The sequence below is a fragment of the Oryzias latipes genome, chromosome 19 (assembly GCF_053564925.1).
Source record: "Oryzias latipes strain Hd-rR chromosome 19, Olatipes_Hd-rR_3.1".
In the NCBI taxonomy this organism is placed as follows: domain Eukaryota; kingdom Metazoa; phylum Chordata; class Actinopteri; order Beloniformes; family Adrianichthyidae; genus Oryzias; species Oryzias latipes.
Genome location: NC_136255.1, coordinates 22,462,290 through 22,480,669, shown reverse-complemented (window position 1 = coordinate 22,480,669; position 18,380 = coordinate 22,462,290). Strand labels below are relative to the sequence as shown.

At 38.4% G+C, this 18,380-nt stretch overlaps 1 protein-coding gene and 1 long non-coding RNA gene across 2 annotated transcripts; both read left to right on the top strand.

Annotated features, from left to right (window-relative positions):
* The first annotated feature begins 7,782 nt into the window (after positions 1 to 7,782).
* Positions 7,783 to 9,513, top strand: LOC144987813 (uncharacterized). Its single transcript, XR_013651484.1, has 4 exons — positions 7,783 to 8,022; positions 8,161 to 8,178; positions 9,343 to 9,366; positions 9,488 to 9,513. It is a non-coding gene; the product is annotated as an uncharacterized LOC144987813 (long non-coding RNA).
* A 688-nt stretch (positions 9,514 to 10,201) lies between these two features.
* LOC144987812 (dendrite extension defective protein 1-like) lies at positions 10,202 to 18,049 on the top strand. Its single transcript, XM_078937265.1, has 26 exons — positions 10,202 to 10,331; positions 10,576 to 10,854; positions 11,003 to 11,098; positions 11,187 to 11,352; positions 11,489 to 11,641; positions 12,047 to 12,070; positions 12,208 to 12,222; positions 12,354 to 12,377; positions 12,904 to 12,927; positions 13,081 to 13,196; positions 13,441 to 13,719; positions 13,868 to 13,963; positions 14,052 to 14,217; positions 14,354 to 14,506; positions 14,912 to 14,935; positions 15,073 to 15,087; positions 15,219 to 15,242; positions 15,585 to 15,608; positions 15,759 to 15,874; positions 16,119 to 16,397; positions 16,546 to 16,641; positions 16,730 to 16,895; positions 17,032 to 17,184; positions 17,590 to 17,613; positions 17,751 to 17,765; positions 17,897 to 18,049. Exons 2-26 carry the CDS (start codon positions 10,624 to 10,626, stop codon positions 18,040 to 18,042), a joined length of 2,625 nt encoding a protein of 874 aa, XP_078793391.1. The 5' UTR covers positions 10,202 to 10,331; positions 10,576 to 10,623; the 3' UTR covers positions 18,043 to 18,049.
* Positions 18,050 to 18,380: the final 331 nt, after the last annotated feature.

Genomic DNA, 18,380 nt, shown 5'->3' with positions numbered 1-18,380 from the left:
GTTTGAGCGCCCCCAAGTTGTGTTTTACTGTAACTTCAGAAGCTCCAGACACGTGTGCAAAAGCGCCATTCTCAGTGGTCGAATAGATTTCGACGCGACGCGTCGAAAAGAAAAAACGAACCCGAGGCGTTTTTTTTTTTTGACGCTTTAACGCGTGGCGTTTTTTCGCGTCGGTGTGCACACTCACATTGGTGCCCTTTGTTTAGTCACGAGGCGTTAAACGTCGGCGAAAATCGCCGGCGAAATTCGTCCCGGTGTGAACAGGCCTTACCATTACTTACATTTTTTACAACCAGTGTAGATATCTAACTACTTCTGCCCATATCATAAAGAATCAGTCTTTAAATCAAAAATAGAAACTGATGAACACATGAAACAAGTTCTGTTTACTAATGATGCACATTCTAATTCATGCAGCATTGATGTACTTCGTGTAACTTTGGCATGTACTATTCAGATTTCAATTTTTATTGCTTTTGGAAAGCAAACAAAGAAAATTGACACTTAGTTGACATCAGTATCAACGAAAATCAATGGGAAAAAAAATTGGATAAAAATTAGCTCTATTTTTCTAATGTCACGTGACAGATTGCAGCAAGGCATGTGTTTTTCTATTTTGTAACTCAGGTTGATGAGTTTTTTCAACCTGCAAAACCAGTAAAGACAAAATCTGTACAGCCGAATGCATTTCCTCATAATTGATGCAATTGCACATTTTTTTCTTCACATTGCTGGTTACAGTTTATTAAATAATCTATCCAAGGAAAACCCCTTTTTACCTACATGTTTTTAGGATTAATGTCACAATATATGTTTTAATGTTCCTAAAGAATACTTTGCACTCTGAGTTCTGAGACATAAAATCTGTGCCATAAACACAATTTGGGGAACTACAGACTGATTAGGTATTTTCAAAACTATTTTCGAGCATTCTTTTCGTTTCTGTAGATTTGGGCTCAAGACAAGTAAATAAAGTCAGAAACTACATGTTTTAGTGTTTTGTATGTGGACTATTTGAAATGTGATGGGTGGGGCATAAACTGTCCTCCGAACCTTAAATGACCCATACAGGCCTCTTGTATGTTTGCTCATTTGGCTCAGAAAGGGTCAGTGCCTCACCACAACCCTCACTAAATGTCACTGATGTGGACATAGTCGATGTCAACTTCAATTTGCAGAAAATGAGGTTAAAGTTACTCTGGTTTGACTGAAACAGGCTTTTATAATGAACACTTGCAGAACAAGGTAAGCCGATAGGCTTTTCTATTGAAAGAACTGGAGAAATAACTGGAATCATCCTCAGATCTCAGAGTTCCAAAAAGCTTGTCTTGACTAAAAAGGTTAATTATAAGTTAAAAATAAAATCATTGCAATGCGAATGATTTTATTTGATCCAAAAAAGAGAATTTAGCTACAATACTTTTCTATTAGGGCTGCACGGTGGCGTAGTGCTTAGCGCTCTTGCCTCACAGCAAGAAGGCCCCTGGTTCAAGTCCCAGCTGGGGGACCTGAAAAACAACAACAATTGGGGACCTTTCTGTGTGGAGTTTGCATGTTCTTGCATGTTGTTATAATCTATTATCCGTAACTGAAATTATTTAAAATGGTAATAACAAAAAAGCAGAACTCTGCCAAATATGAATAACTTATTTCAAAGCAGGCCCATTAAAGTCACCTATCGTAACACGATTAACCTTCACAATACACTTAGCGTATAGTTTGAAACAGAATGTAAGTGTATCTAGTTAGTTTTTGGAAAGGCTTTTGTTTGATATTGCTAGAGGCAAAACTAGATTTGTTTTGTTACTCCTTAATGCTCAGTCTAACTTCCTGTCATCTGGTGCATGACAAAAGTATAAATAAATTTGAATTTTAAGGCTTCATCTTTATCATCCTTGCAGTAAACTTGGTTATCTGCTGGACTGGACTTTGACTGGAAGGGACTCGGCAGATTCTCCATGTGCTGGTGGACCTTCCACTTTTGCTGCGCAGATCAGTTCTCACTTTTGAACCCAGAATGGCAATTCCAGACACATTCAATGGGACCCCTGACCAATGCCTGGGCTTCCTCATGCAGTGTGATCTGTTTCTGCACCAACAATCAAGCCTCTATCCCACAGAAGATGTCAAAGTGTCGCTGGTGTGCTCCCTCCTGACCGGAGAAGCACGAGAGTGAAGTGAATGAAGACATGCAGCTTCAGGAAGTGTTTAACCACTCTGCTGACAGCAAAGATCTCGGTGAACAGAAATACAGGATCAAGCAGGGGCGACAGACTGCAGCCGCCCATTTGCTGGATTCTGGCGGCGTGCACAGACTGGACATGCTGCTCGCTGATGACAGCTTTTCATGAAGGACTCACCACAGAGCTGCAGTGGGAACTGGCGTGCCGCGACCAGGGATTATCCTTGATTCAACTCATAGCCCTCACCATCAAACTAAATAACCACGCGATCCCGCCTCAGCGAACGTCATGCCCGTCTCACCGTTTGTCCCAGGGGCCGCTGACTCCGATCACAAGGAGAGAGAGCAAGACTTTTCCGGGAGAATCTTTGTCTCTACCACAACGTCCCTGGTCACACATCACAGTGGACTTCCTTATGAATCTACCCCGATCAAGAGGTAACACCATCCTATCTGATAATGATCGTTTTTGTAAATCTTGGTGGCTGATCCTTTTGCCTAAGCTGCTCACAGCACTGGAAACAGCAGAACAACTCATTAACTACGTGTTCTGACACTATGGGTCTCCCAGAGGACATCGCTCACTTCACGTGTGTGGCGCGAGATGTTCAAGGGTCTGGGCATTAACATGAGGCTCACCTCCAGATACCAGCCTCAGTCAAACGGCCAAGTGGAGCTTCCGAACCAGGAGATTGCTTGGTTCCTTTGAACTTACTGTGGCTGACACCAAGAGGACTGGAGTCGATTCCTGGTTTGGGCCGAATATGCCTATAACTCCCCGAAGAGGGCATCCTCTGGACTTTCGCCCTTTCAATGTGTGTTGGGGTTTCAGTCTCTGTTCTTTCCCTGGGGAGTAGAACCCACAGAGCTACCAGCAGTGGACAAGTGGCTCTGCCGCTATGAGGAGATGTGGGAGGCGGCTCATGTCCGCCAGACCCAAGAGAAGGCTGACCGTCACAGACGGGAAGGTCCCAAGCTGGTTCCTGGTCAGTGAGTCTTGCTGTCCACCCGAGACCTCCAGCTACAGCTCCCCTGCTAGAAACTCAGTCCCAGGTATGTGGGGCCATTCAAAATACTCATAATAATCACCCTTGTGTCCTACCGTCTGCAGTTGCCACCTGAAAAGCGCACCTCGCCCACCTTCCAAGTCTCCCTGCTGAAGCCTGCCGGTGGACATCCAGATGGGGCGTCACGGTCCGAACCCGCGGACGTCGGCATTCCCCCCTTGACGGTGGATGACGAAGCAGCCTATCTCATCAGGGAGATCCTAGATTCCTGGCGGGGGGTCGGATTCAATATCAGGTGGATTGGGAGGGGTACAGCCCAGAGGAATGGTCCTGGGTCGCTGCTGACAACATCCTTGACCCCTCCCCGGTCAGCGACTTCCGAACTCGGGGTTGACCTCAGTGTTGGAGGGACCCTCGCTTCCGGAGACGCTTGCAGGAGGGGGGCTCTGTCAGAATTCAGACATACATTACCGAGCTATATATCTGGAGCTGATCTTCTGTCTTGTGACACTGACTCTGTTTGCCTCCCGACTGCCCCGACCCTCGCCTGTATTTTGACCATCCTGTTTCTCCTCTGATGAACCTATGCCTGTTTTCGACTCCTGCCTGCCTGAGCCTGATTTAGCTTTGTGGACTTTGAGCTGAACTAATAAACGTGCTGCATTTGGATCCAGCCATCTGCCTGTTCTTGTGACAGTGGGTGGCTCGGGGAACACATGGATTGTTACAATGATGCTAGGATGTACTTTGGACCACAATAAAGTTTCTGTTTTGAGAGACTTTGTAAAAAGGAAGTAAAAGTACATTTCTTTGAAATGACATGTGCTGGGTTGCACATGAGCAGACAAGCCTGTAGCTAAAGGGGCGGCAGTGACTCAGGTGGTTTAGCTTGTCCGCCAATGATCGAAGGGTCGGCGGCTCAATCATGGTTTTTGTGGGCATCCTACAGGCAATGATGTATCACCCGCACACCATGCATGCGTCATTTGTGGGGAGTTAGTTAAGGTCCTATACACACAATAATCATATTAATCAACAACGTCCCATGAGTTGGCCGTATAAGTCTTAATGAAAGTGCAAGAAACACTTGTGTTCCCCTTAAGATGTAGCCAGTTCTGTCTACCACCCTTCACAGGCCTGGATAACTCCAACAGGTGCATATGACTAAGGCTTAAAGCTACAACAGGGGTGTCAAACTCATTTAGGTTCGGGGGCCACATTCAACCCATCTGATCTCAAGTGGGCTGGACCAGTAATATAAAAACAAAATAACAGCTTTGTTTTCTTTTTTTTACTCAATTGGAAAAAATGCCTCAACCAACATGGTAGCCTAATCACTTATTATCACACATTAATTCACAGAGGCGAATGGATCTCAAATAAAATTAATTTCTCTGAAAAGAAAAATGTCTATTCATTTTAATACTAACTATTTTACATCTGACACTGAAGCAATCCCAATAATAAACGAAAGGGGGGCTACGGATAAAAATGAAACACCCCACCTATAATGTACATGTCCAAACCATTTAAAAATAAACTAAATGAAACTTGCAAACATTTGTGAACATAAGAGTTTGGAGTTAACCTCCCTTTCGCTCCTGAAACTTCACCCGACCATCAATATCAGGATTCAAATCCTGTGCAGCAACACATTTACTGTCGTTCAAGTGAGCAAAATACAATGAAATGTCCAAGAGTCTTTTCCTGGTTTCTGCCTGAATTTTGTGGCAACACCTGCCTTCTTCCTGACCTTTGATGGGGCGCCATCGGGGACCAGACTGACATCATGTGACCAGTTGACTCATCTGAAAAACATTGCCAAAATCAAAAACATAGTGTCAAAGCCAGACCTGGAGATACTTATTCATGCATTTGTCTCCAGTAGGTTAGACTACTGTAACGGCCTGCTCACCGGCCTCTCCAAACGAGCTGTAAAACAGCTTCAGTACATCCAGAATGCTGCTGCTCGAGTCTTGACCAGAACCAGGAAGTATGATCACATTAGTCCTGTGCTCAGGTCTCTGCACTGGCTCCCTGTACCTCAAAGAATAGACTTCAAAGCAGCTCTGCTTGTGTACAAGTCTCTCCATGGCCGAGCACCAAAGTACATCTCTGACATGTTAGTGCCATATGAACCATCTCGTACTCTGAGGACCTCAGGGGCCGGCCTCCTGTTGATTCCCAGAGTCAGAACTAAACAAGGGGAATCAGCGTTTCAATATTCTGCAGCTAAAATCTGGAACAGCCTCCCTGAAGTCGTAAGACAGGCCTCTTCTGTGTTCATGTTCAAATCTAGACTTAAAACATTTCTGTTTAGCTGTGTATATGACTGAAAGGTCCTATCTGCACTTTTCTTTCCTTTCCTTCCTTTATTTTTAAATCAATTTTCAAATTTTTTTTTCTTTTCTTTTAAAGTAAATTTTACGTTGATTATTTCTATGATGTATTGTGATTTTAATGCATTTTTCTGTTTTGTGAAGCACCTTGAATTACTTTGTGTACGAATTGTGTTATACAAATAAACTTGCCTTGCCTTGCCTTGCCTTGCCAATATGGTCTGCTACAGTAACAAGAGAGCCGACTGTGTCATCAGCTGTTGTTTGTCCATCAACTCAAGAAACTCCATTGTGACGGTCTGTTCAACACCTCTAATAAATATGCACAGCTGTATTTATCTGTGTCGGTGCTTTCATCAATAGTGACCGAAAATGCAATAAATGACTGGATACCTTTAGTTTGCTGCCCAAATTTTCTCAGAGATGTCAGATCTGCAATTGTAATCCTTGACAGACTCATGTTGGCAAAGGTCGACTGCTTTTGGGGGCAAAAGACTTCTGCAACATTTTTTTCAATAAGTTCACCATCTGAAAATGGTTTGGATGTTTGCTCCAACTTGTTTGCAATAAGGTAGCTAGGTGTTACTGCTCCAGCACTGCTGCACGGCTGCAGTGAATGCAGACGGTTGTTTTTCAGTCCAGCTAATAGTTGGTAAATCTTCTCTTTTCTTAACTGCAAATGGTGAAACTTTTCTTTATGGTGAGTCTCATAGTGGTGCTGAGTGTTATATTCTCTGAGCACTGCGACCTGTTGATGACATACCAACCAAGCAAGGTTTTGCACTCAGCTCCGGGAAAAAATTAAACTCTGTCCATTTTTCCTGGAAAGCTCAGCACTCCACTTCTTTTTGACAACATTTTGCGCATTGCGCATTTTGGTTATTTCTTTAAAAAAATCATAACTCACCACAGGAATGGACTAAAAAACGTGCTTTCTTTTTTAAACATCGTTGTGATTTTTGCTCTTCATGTGTGGGCTGGACTAAACCACCTGGCTGCCCGCGGGCTGTATGTTTGACACCCCTAAGCTACAACCTTCAAAAAAATCGGTACATGTCCTCCTAAATTTGTCATTCTTTGGATTATTGGTAATCTTTGACACTCTTTCTTTTTGGATTTGTTGCTTATTATGTATGCTTGTTTTTTCAAGATCAGGGACTCAAAGCAAAATAAATAATTGTAATGAAATAAAACCGAAAGCAAATAATTGAGAAAGGACTTTGCCAATACTAACTCAAAAAAGAAAACAGGGAGTAAAAACGGTATTTAATTCCAACTGACTGATATTCAATGTTAAGGTGATACAATACCAACATTCAGTGTTAACTGCTTTACAGGAAAATAGTAGTACATTTAAACTGATTTCATGTTTATGTTGTGTTTTGCTACCATGAAAATTGCATTAAATTACATATTTGTTGTCACTTAAGGGCAACACAAAAAAGGCCTGATACCCTCACAACTGGTTTCCAGTGTTTCCTGAACATTCTAACACACTGTCCTATTTTCAAACTAGATGAATTGAATTGAATTAAAATCTGTTTTTTTAATTTCATAGAACTCTGATCTTAACTTTTCAGGTGCTAACGTGGTTTAAAAATTATAACTCATGGAAGGAGTTGGGCCACACTAGTCTTTGATGACCTTGCAATAAAGTTGTGGTTTCTGCATTTTCTACGGAGGTAATCCAATGTTCTCTCATGCTGACAAGCAGAACTGCTAAACCTGTTGTAGTCTTAAGAAAACATTCTGCGCTAGTTTGAACACAATAGACTTGAACATGCATAGAAAAGCCTACACAGTCAGTACCTTTCAACACAGTATGATACACCCAGAGTTATCAAGGTAGCACTTTGAATTGGTACAGCATGTCAGAAGTCCGGATCAGGTGGGTGATCGCAGTCTTTGGTGATAATTGGCAGCAATAATTAGCAGTTAAATTTACATCAAGACATTCATGAGTCTCAAAAGTTTTTTTTTTCTAAATGAATAATGTCACCTTGCTTAAAATACATTTAAGGCCCCCCTTATTAAAAAGCAAAACAAACAAAACAACCTCCTGCACAAATAAGAGAATATCAATCTTCCTATAAAGTTACATGTTGTATTTCTTGACTCTTTGTTGGGAAACCAAACATTTTAGTAAAATAATCTACCAGGAAGTAAATGAAATGTCTTCCTGTCTAACATCTTACTGGCTAATGTTTGGCTAAATTGTTTGAAACTGCGCCAGCCTCCAACGTATAAATTCTTGCTGCATCCCTGCAGCCTCACCTGATGAACAGGCTTGGATGACATGAAATTAAAGCTGTTCACACCTCTTTTTTAAGAGTTGAATTCAATAATTTCTTTATAGAATCTTGGTGTATGTTTATTTTAATGTCACTGTAGGTACTTTTATTCAAGCTTCATCCTTTCAGTTTGAGCTCAGCTGTTTGAGCTGCAAAAATGGCAGGTAGATCTCTGCTGCCACTCCTGCTTCTGTCAAGGCTGTGTAAGTATTTCATCAAAACATTTCATATTCCAATAAATAATGCATATGTGACTGTGAAATGACTACAACCAGGTGAATGATAACTGCCATTTTAATTAAAAATCACATATTAAGTATCCATGTGTTTTTTTGCTACAGGTGTTGTGACTTCACAAAGTGAGTAAATGCATTTTCCATTACTTGTTTATGCTATTCCTATTAGGTTAAAAAAGTTCTCCTTTTCATTTCTTTCCAATATGGCAACCTATGATAAGTTTAGACATGGATTTAAAAAGATGTAAACACTTTGTTACGTAAAATCTTGACATTGAATGTGACAGTCAGAGAACAATTCCCATCAAAATAGAAATGGATTAGTCTTTTTTGTGTTCAAGAACGTGTGTGTGTTTGTAGGAATGTTTAGCACTAATAAGAACGCTGTAAAAAAAAAAAAAAGGATTACACAACCTAACTGAGAAGGACAGGGTCTGTCTTTGACGGAGGGAAATTAAGAATTTTACAAAACTGATAATGTTTAAATAAATTAGAGATCGTTGCAGATAACAAATATTGATAGAAAAGGAAATATTGTTGAAATTGGAAAATACAAATCTTTAAGGTTAGGAAAAGAAAAGAATAAAGTAACAACATCACATATTTTTATGGAAAACATGAATAATTACAGGCAGACCAGTTTTAATAACTTTACTGGAAGGTTCTCTAAAAATAGATAACAGGTTTTGCTCCATCTAAATGTCACATCGGGCATAGCCTCCAAAGAAACACTTTTTTAAACATTTTTAACATTTGATTCAACAATTTTTTGTCAAAGGATTTCTTTTATCTCTATGAAGTCCTCAAGTTGAGTCTTAGTATCTGATCTTAAAATTGTAAACACTTTTTGTTTATCCCACATTTAAGACTACTTTGCTTTCTGAGTACGTCAGATATGCTCCTCTAGTATTTGGTGCAACCACTCTAAATTATGAATGGTGCTACATAAATATGAACACCACTTGTCTTACCTTTTTTACAACTTACATGTACAGCATAAATCATTCAGAAACAGAAACATTCCAATTTCCATTTGTCTGAAGATTAGCTATGAAAAAGTTCCAGCAATCAGCTTTAAAAGGCTCTTCAGAAAGTTTAACATTTTCTTTGTATTTATACTAAAATAGACTTAATAAAGAGAAAAAATATACTTAAAGAGAAAGATAAAGTCCCCACTATCTGTCAAACACCTAGGTGTGCGAAATTTGTTCTGTGCATTTGACCCATCCCCTGGGGGAGCGGTTAGCATAAAGTGTCCTAATAGTGTTTTTTTTTCCCTTTTCACAGCAACGCCGGCTTCCCACACTGAGGGTAAGCAACATGTTTCAAACAGATTCTGGCCATTTAAGAAAACAGTTATTTGTGTAAATACATGACGACGTGTGGTTTTGTCAGGAAAGTAATTCTTATTTCCTCTTTGTTTCATATGCAGATCCAGGTACCTTCCCAGCTCTGGGTAGGTGACGTTTTTCAAATGTTTGTTTTAAGCAGTAGGTATGCAGACAAACTTGACAGCTTGCTTCACTTGCTTTATCTACCCGACCACGCCTCTTTCACAAGGAAAAATGGATGATCTCATCTTTTCTCTTTGTTTAAATACAGTTGCTTTGGAATGCTAAAGGCAAATATTATTGACATGTTGCTTTTTAATCTTTGCAGTTCTGGAAACTCCTTAACTTCAGCTGTGATTAAGACCCTTAAAAACCCTCTCATATTTTCAATTCAAAGGTGGAACTATTGGCATTAGTCATCTGTTTAAAGATTCTCCCGCTAGCTTAAAGCCCCTCACAACCCCAACATAAATTGATCTGTGCAACAAAAAAAGTGGGCAATATTGGAGCAATACAACTGTTCAGTTTTCAGCCAGCTCTAATGAGGAAAACAAAGACAACAATGGATCTATTTGTCTGGAAGTTGATGCATTGGAAAGGAGCAGAGCAGGGAGCCTGTGGCTGTAACACCAACGTCACAGCTGCAAGCGTTTTCTGACCTACATTGCGGTGTTCTAATTTTTGAATAGCACAGTGTGAACTACTTCCCAATTTAAATAGCTGACATTGGAACATTTTTCTGTTGCTCTGTCAATCTCAGTTTATCTCTAAAGCAATGTGCGCCAGTATGATGTTATTAGGAACGTATATAAACATATAATTTTTTCAGGTCATTTTTATCCCATTTCTGGAGCCACAACCACCCGCTCACTTGATGGAAGTTCTCCAGAGATTCTTCTGCAAAGGCCTTTTGTGTACTTTGGACAAACATACAACAACATTTATGTACGTAACATTATGAAGGACAAAACCCTTTACAACAAAGCAATGGATAAAACATTTTCACAAAGTAAATAGTTGTGTTTGGTTTTGAAAAAACTTAGACCACTTTTGGTCATTAAAGACATTATTGGCAACTGATCCATTTCAATTATTTTTCTTTTTAGCTCTAAGTAAACTCAATATGTAAAAAGAAGTTGTTGTGTAGAGTGAGTGTTTTCAACTTATCTGTATTTTTTTGTTTTTTTAGGTCAACCACAACGGACACTTGACCTTTAATTCGCCATATTCCTCATATATGCCTCAAAGATTTCCACTCTATGGACCTATAGACTTAATTGCTCCATTCTGGACAGATGTAGACATCAGACAAACTGGTTTGGTCCTCTACAACCAATACACCAACAGCAGTGTCCTCCAACAAGCTACACGGGACATTAATAGCTACTTCCCAAACCTAAACTTCAGTGCTGACTGGGTCTTTGTGGCAACATGGTATGAAGTGCCCTATTATCCAATGACAGCAACAGTAAGTCAAAAGATTATTTATATTATTCATTACTATACTATTTATTGTATTGTACATACAGACAAAAAGTTGAAAGAATACAGTAAAGATAAGATGATGGAGGGAACGTATTTCCAGAATGATTTCAAACCTTTATGACATTTTTCAGAAAACAACTTTCCAAGCCGTGTTGATCTCTGGAGGCCAGAAATCCTTTGTTCTCTTTAACTACGGTTCACTTGCCCCAACAGTTTGGAATGTTCAGGTTTGACTCATCACGCTCACTAAATGAACATTCATTTGCCATTTCTGAGTGGAAACACAATTGTTAATGTGTATTTTTGAACCTGCAGGCTGGATATGACACCATAAACTCTTTTCACCATTTCACCATTCCTGGATCTTTCTCAAGTTCTGCAACAGGAAACAACTCCACTTTCAGTCTCGGCAGCAACGTCAATGTAACGGGTCGCTGGGCCTTCCAAATCGACAGCGGTCCAGATGGATGCGTGTTTGATGGTAAATTGCTGCTTTCAATCCTGTTAAATTCAGGAAATTTGAAGGATCATCAGTTCGGATTTCAGCAACAGCACACAAGTTCAGCTGAAAGATGAGAATCAAATGACAATAAAACTGCTTTCCTGTTGTGTTTCAGGCACACGTGTTCAGTTGGGTGATGTCTTCTGGAGCGACAGCAACTGCACACAGAAATGCACCTGCACCACATCGGGCATTCATTGTATCAGCGAGCTCTGCTCTTTCCCTGAAATCTGCGTAGCGACAAACTTTCAGTTCCTCTGCTTCAACGGTAATTCACATAATAATTGAATGAGTAACTCGACCAAACTGAAGGTTTGAAATAGTGAAGAAATATTGACATTTAAAAAAGGCTCATGTGAAACTAAAAATGTTTATACCTAAAATATAGTCTATCAAAATTCAAAGTAAAAGAACTAAAGTTAAACACAATAGGATGTCCAAAAATGCTGAGCCAACATATTCAGATGAGTTTGTGGAAGTTTCTGGTTTGTGATGGATCTGGTCCAATGCATAGACATGTAGGAGTGTCTATGGAACATGTTTTAGAGCCCAAATGTATTAAACAACTGCTACGTATATAACAAGGTTTCCACCTGTTCTATCTAGACAAACATGAAGAGTTTCCTATTGTTTCTGTTTGAATCCTAACCTGTGTCTTCTGTTTGATTGACAGTCTCAGTTCCCGCCCCAGTTACAAGTAAGCTCTCATGTTTAACACATTGACTCAGTTGATAGCATGATTTGTTTATTATGGAGATCAACATTTTCTGTCAGGTCAAATGACTTGCTATTTATTTTTGCAATATCCTGAACTATCTCCTTTGCTTTTTACAGGCCCACCAATTACAAGTAAGCGGATGTTTGTTTTTTATTCTAATTTTAGCAATAAGACGATACAAAACATTCATGTGTTTAAAGAGTTATGGTGAAAGAAATGTTCTTTTTTCTGATTCTAATGTTTCTGCATTATTGATTTACAGCCACATTGCCTCCTACAGTAATAAGTAAGTTCATCATTTTGACAGATTTTGGATTTTTAATCATTCTCATTGATTCTGTCCAAATATATAAACAGATCAAATGTTTAAAGAAGAGAGACATTTTTTTGTCCCGTTTCAAATGAACATTCAGAGCTCAGAGTTACAACCTCTAACTTAAAAATCTGAACATAATGTGTGGTCAACTTAAGCTCAACTTTATGTTTAAATGGAAATACAAAACTTTAACATGTTTTAGCTCCAAGTTTGGTTAAAAAAACAAAACATTCTACTAGAAGTTTCAAACCCAAAAGTTTGAAAACTTGCACTTGAGAGCTGATAATGTAGAAATGCCACAGTGTCCATGTTTTTACACACCAAAACATGACCTTGAATTCAAAGAATGTTTGTCACAGATTACCAAAGACCTTTGGAAAAAAAGTTGATGACCAACTCATTTTGTCAAAATATAAGAACATAAAAGTTATCTGTATAAGAAATTGTTTTTAGGTTTAACATATTCACTCATGTGTTTACTTTGATTTAATTCCAGTCCCAAATAATGTGACACATCTAAGTAAGTTAACTCTTTGTATTTGCAACAATCTAACATCTTACTGTTTTAAAATGTTCTTTTTTTTTTTAAATTAAAATATATATGTTTACTCAGAAGTCCTTGCAACTTTGTCAATTAGTTTGGGTTTAATCTGCACTGATTGAACATTTTCAGGTCATTTTTATCCCATTTCTGGAGCCACAACCACCCGCTCACTTGATGGAAGTTCTCCAGAGATTCTTCTGCAAAGGCCTTTTGTGTACTTTGGACAAACATACAACAACATTTATGTACGTAACTTATGAAGGACAAAACCCTTTACAACAAAGCAATGGATAAAACATTTTCACAAAGTAAATAGTTGTGTTTGTTTTTGAAAAAACTTAGACCACTTTTGGTCATTAAAGACATTATTGGCAACTGATCCATTTCAATTATTTTTTCTTTTTAGCTCTAAGTAAACTCAATATGTACAAAGAAGTTGTTGTGAAGAGTGAGTGTTTTCAACCTATCTGTATTTTTTTGTTTTTTTAGGTCAACCACAACGGACACTTGACCTTTAATTCCCCATATTTCTCATATATACCTCAAAGATTTCCACTCTATGGACCTATAGACTTAATTGCTCCATTCTGGACAGATGTAGACATCAGACAAACTGGTTTGGTCCTCTACAACCAATACACCAACAGCAGTGTCCTCCAACAAGCTACACGGGACATTAATAGCTACTTCCCAAACCTAAACTTCAGTGCTGACTGGGTCTTTGTGGCAACATGGTATGAAGTGCCCTATTATCCAATGACAGCAACAGTAAGTCAGAAGATTATTTGTATTATTCATTACTATGCTATTTATTGTATTGTACATACAGACAAAAAGTTGAAAGAATACAGTAAAGATAAGATGATGGAGGGAACGTATTTCCAGAATGATTTCAAACCTTTATGACATTTTTCAGAAAACAACTTTCCAAGCCGTGTTGATCTCTGGAGGCCAGAAATCCTTTGTTCTCTTTAACTACGGTTCACTTGCCCCAACAGTTTGGAATGTTCAGGTTTGACTCATCACCCTCAATAAATGAACATTCATTTGCCATTTCTGAGTGGAAACACAATTGTAAATGTGTATTTCTGAACCTGCAGGCTGGATATGACACCATAAACTCTTTTCACCATTTCACCATTCCTGGATCTTTCTCAAGTTCTGCAACAGGAAACAACTCCACTTTCAGTCTTGGCAGCAACGTCAATGTAACGGGTCGCTGGGCCTTCCAAATCGACAGCGGTCCAGATGGATGCGTGTTTGATGGTAAATTGCTGCTTTCAATCCTGTTGAATTCAGGAATTTTGAAAGATCATCAGTTCGGATTTCAGCAACAGCACACAAGTTCAGCTGAAAGATGAGAATCAAATGACAATAAAACTGCTTTCCTGTTGTGTTTCAGGCACACGTGTTCAGTTGGGTGATTTCTTCTGGAGCGACAGCAACTGCACACAGAAATGCACCTGCACCACATCGGGCATTCATTGTATCAGTGAGCTCTGCTCTTTCCCTGAAATCTGCGTAGCGACAAACTTTCAGTTCCTCTGCTTCAACGGTAATTCACATAATAATTGAATGAATAACTCGACCAAACTGAAGGTTTGAAATAGTGAAGAAATATTAACATTTAAAAAAGGCTCATGTGAAACTAAAAATGTTTATACCTAAAATATAGTCTATCAAAATTCAAAGTAAAAGAACTAAAGTTGTACACAATAGGATGTCCAAAAATGCTGAGCCAACATATTCAGATGAGTTTGTGGAAGTTTCTGGTTTGTGATGGATCTGGTCCAATGCATAGACATGTAGGAGTGTCTATGGAACATGTTTTAGAGCCCAAATGTATTAAACAACTGCTACGTATATAACAAGGTTTCCACCTGTTCTATCTAGACAAACATGAAGAGTTTCCTATTGTTTCTGTTTGAATCCTAACCTGTGTCTTCTGTTTGATTGACAGTCTCAGTTCCCGCCCCAGTTACAAGTAAGCTCTCATGTTTAACACATTGACAGAGTTGATAGCATGATTTGTTTATTATTGAGATCAACATTTTCTGTCAGGTCAAATGACTTGCTATTTATTTTTGCAATATCCTGAACTATCTCCTTTGCTTTTTACAGGCCCACCAGTTACAAGTAAGCGGATGTTTGTTTTTTATTCTAATTTTAGCAATAAGACGATACAAAACATTCATGTGTTAAAAAAGTTATGGTGAAAGAAATGTTCTTTTTTCTGATTCTAATGTTTCTGCTTTTTTGATTTACAGCCACATTGCCTCCTACAGTAATAAGTAAGTTCATCATTTTGACAGATTTTGGATTTTTAATCATTCTCATTGATTCTGTCCAAATATATAAACAGATCAAATGTTTAAAGAAGAGAGACATTTTTTTGTCCCGTTTCAAATGAACATTCAGAGCTCCGAGTTACAACCTCTAACTTAAAAATCTGAACATAATGTGTGGTCAACTTAAGCTCAACTTTATGTTTAAATGGAAAAACCAAACTTCCAAGTTTGGTTAAAAAAACAAGCTTATTTTGTCAAAATATAAGAACCTAAAAGTTATCTTTATAAGAAATTGTTTTTAGGTTTAACATATTCACTCATGTGTTTACTTTGATTTAATTCCAGTCCCAAATAATGTGACACATCTAAGTAAGTTAACTCTTTGTATTTGCAACAATCTAACATCTTACTGTTTTAAAATGTTCTTTTTTTGAAATTAAAATATATATGTTTACTCAGAAGTCCTTGCAACTTTGTCAATTAGTTTGGGTTTAATCTGCACTGACTGAACATTTTCAGGTCATTTTTATCCCATTTCTGGAGCCACAACCACCCGCTCACTTGATGGAAGTTCTCCAGAGATTCTTCTGCAAAGGCCTTTTGTGTACTTTGGACAAACATACAACAACATTTATGTACGTAACATTATGAAGGACAAAACCCTTTACAACAAAGCAATGGATAAAACATTTTCACAAAGTAAATAGTTGTGTTTGGTTTTGAAAAAACTTAGACCACTTTTGGTCATTAAAGACATTATTGGCAACTGATCCATTTCAATTATTTTTTCTTTTTAGCTCTAAGTGAACTAAATATACACAAAGAAGTTGTTGTGTAGAGTGAGTGTTTTCAACTTATCTGTATTTTCTGTTTTTTTAGGTCAACCACAACGGACACTTGACCTTTAATTCACCATATTTCTCATATATACCTCAAAGATTTCCACTCTATGGACCTATAGACTTAATTGCTCCATTCTGGACAGATGTAGACATCAGACAAACTGGTTTGGTCCTCTACAACCAATACACCAACAGCAGTGTCCTCCAACAAGCTACACGGGACATTAATAGCTACTTCCCAAACCTAAACTTCAGTGCTGACTGGGTCTTTGTGGCAACATGGTATGAAGTGCCCTATTATCCAATGACAGCAACAGTAAGTCAAAAGATTATTTATATTATTCATTACTATGCTATTTATTGTATTGTACATACAGACAAAAAGTTTAAAGAATACAGTAAAGATAAGATGATGGAGGGAACGTATTTCCAGAATGATTTCAAACCTTTATGACATTTTTCAGAAAACAACTTTCCAAGCCGTGTTGATCTCTGGAGGCCAGAAATCCTTTGTTCTCTTTAACTACGGTTCACTTGCCCCAACAGTTTGGAATGTTCAGGTCTGACTCGTCACCCTCAATAAATGAACATTCATTTGCCATTTCTGAGTGGAAACACAATTGTTAATGTGTATTTCTGAACCTGCAGGCTGGATATGACACCATAAACTCTTTTCACCATTTCACCATTCCTGGATCTTTCTCAAGTTCTGCAACAGGAAACAACTCCACTTTCAGTCTTGGCAGCAACGTCAATGTAACGGGTCGCTGGGCCTTCCAAATCGACAGCGGTCCAGATGGATGCGTGTTTGATGGTAAATTGCTGCTTTCAATCCTGTTGAATTCAGGAATTTTGAAAGATCATCAGTTCGGATTTCAGCAACAGCACACAAGTTCAGCTGAAAGATGAGAATCAAATGACAATAAAACTGCTTTCCTGTTGTGTTTCAGGCACACGTGTTCAGTTGGGTGATTTCTTCTGGAGCGACAGCAACTGCACACAGAAATGCACCTGCACCACATCGGGCATTCATTGTATCAGCGAGCTCTGCTCTTTCCCTGAAATCTGCGTAGCGACAAACTTTCAGTTCCTCTGCTTCAACGGTAATTCACATAATAATTGAATGAGTAACTCGACCAAACTGAAGGTTGGAAATAGTGAAGAAATATTGCCATTTAAAAAAGGCTCATGTGAAACTAAAAATGTTTATACCTAAAATATAGTCTATCAAAATTCAAAGTAAAAGAACTAAAGTTGTACACAATAGGATGTCCAAAAATGCTGAGCCAACATATTCAGATGAGTTTGTGGAAGTTTCTGGTTTGTGATGGATCTGGTCAAATTCATAGACATGTAGGAGTGTCTATGGAACATGTATTAGAGCCCAAATGTATTAAACAACTGCTACGTATATAACAAGGTTTCCACCTGTTCTATCTAGACAAACATGAAGAGTTTCCTATTGTTTCTGTTTGAATCCTAACCAGTGTCTTCTGTTTGATTGACAGTCTCAGTTTCCGCCCCAGTTACAAGTAAGCTCTCATGTTTAACACATTGACTCAGTTGATAGCATGATTTGTTTATTATGGAGATCAACATTTTGTGTCAGGTCAAATGACTTGCTATTTATTTTTGCAATATCCTGAACTATCTCCTTTGCTTTTTACAGGCCCACCAATTACAAGTAAGCGGATGTTTGTTTTTTATTCTAATTTTAGCAATAAGACTTTACAAAACATTCATGTGTTTAAAGAGTTATGGTGAAAGAAATGTTCTTTTTTCTGATTCTAATGTTTCTGCTTTTTTGATTTACAGCCACATTGCCTCCTACAGTAATAAGTAAGTTCATCAGTTTGACAGATTTTGGATTTTTAATCATTCTCATTGATTCTGTCCAAATATATAAAAAGATCAAATGTTATAAAAGAAGAGGGACATTTTATTTGTCCCGTTTCAAATGAACATTCAGAGCTCCGATTTAAACCCTCTAACTTAGAAATCTGAACATAATGTGTGGTCAACTTAAGCTTAACTCTATGTTTAAATGGAAAAACCAAACTTAAACATGTTTTAGCTCCAAGTTTGGTTAAAAAAACAACAACATTCTACCAGAAGTTTCAAACCCAAAAGTTTGAAAACTTGCACTTGAGATCTGGGGGGTATTCCAGGAAGCATGTTTAAACTAGCCTGACTTTAAGCCTGAACTCTGGCTGAAATCCGCCTGAACTTGCTAACTCGGGGTATGTCGGTTCCAAAAGACCGGACATGAGTTGGCGTAAATACGCTCGACTTTGTAACC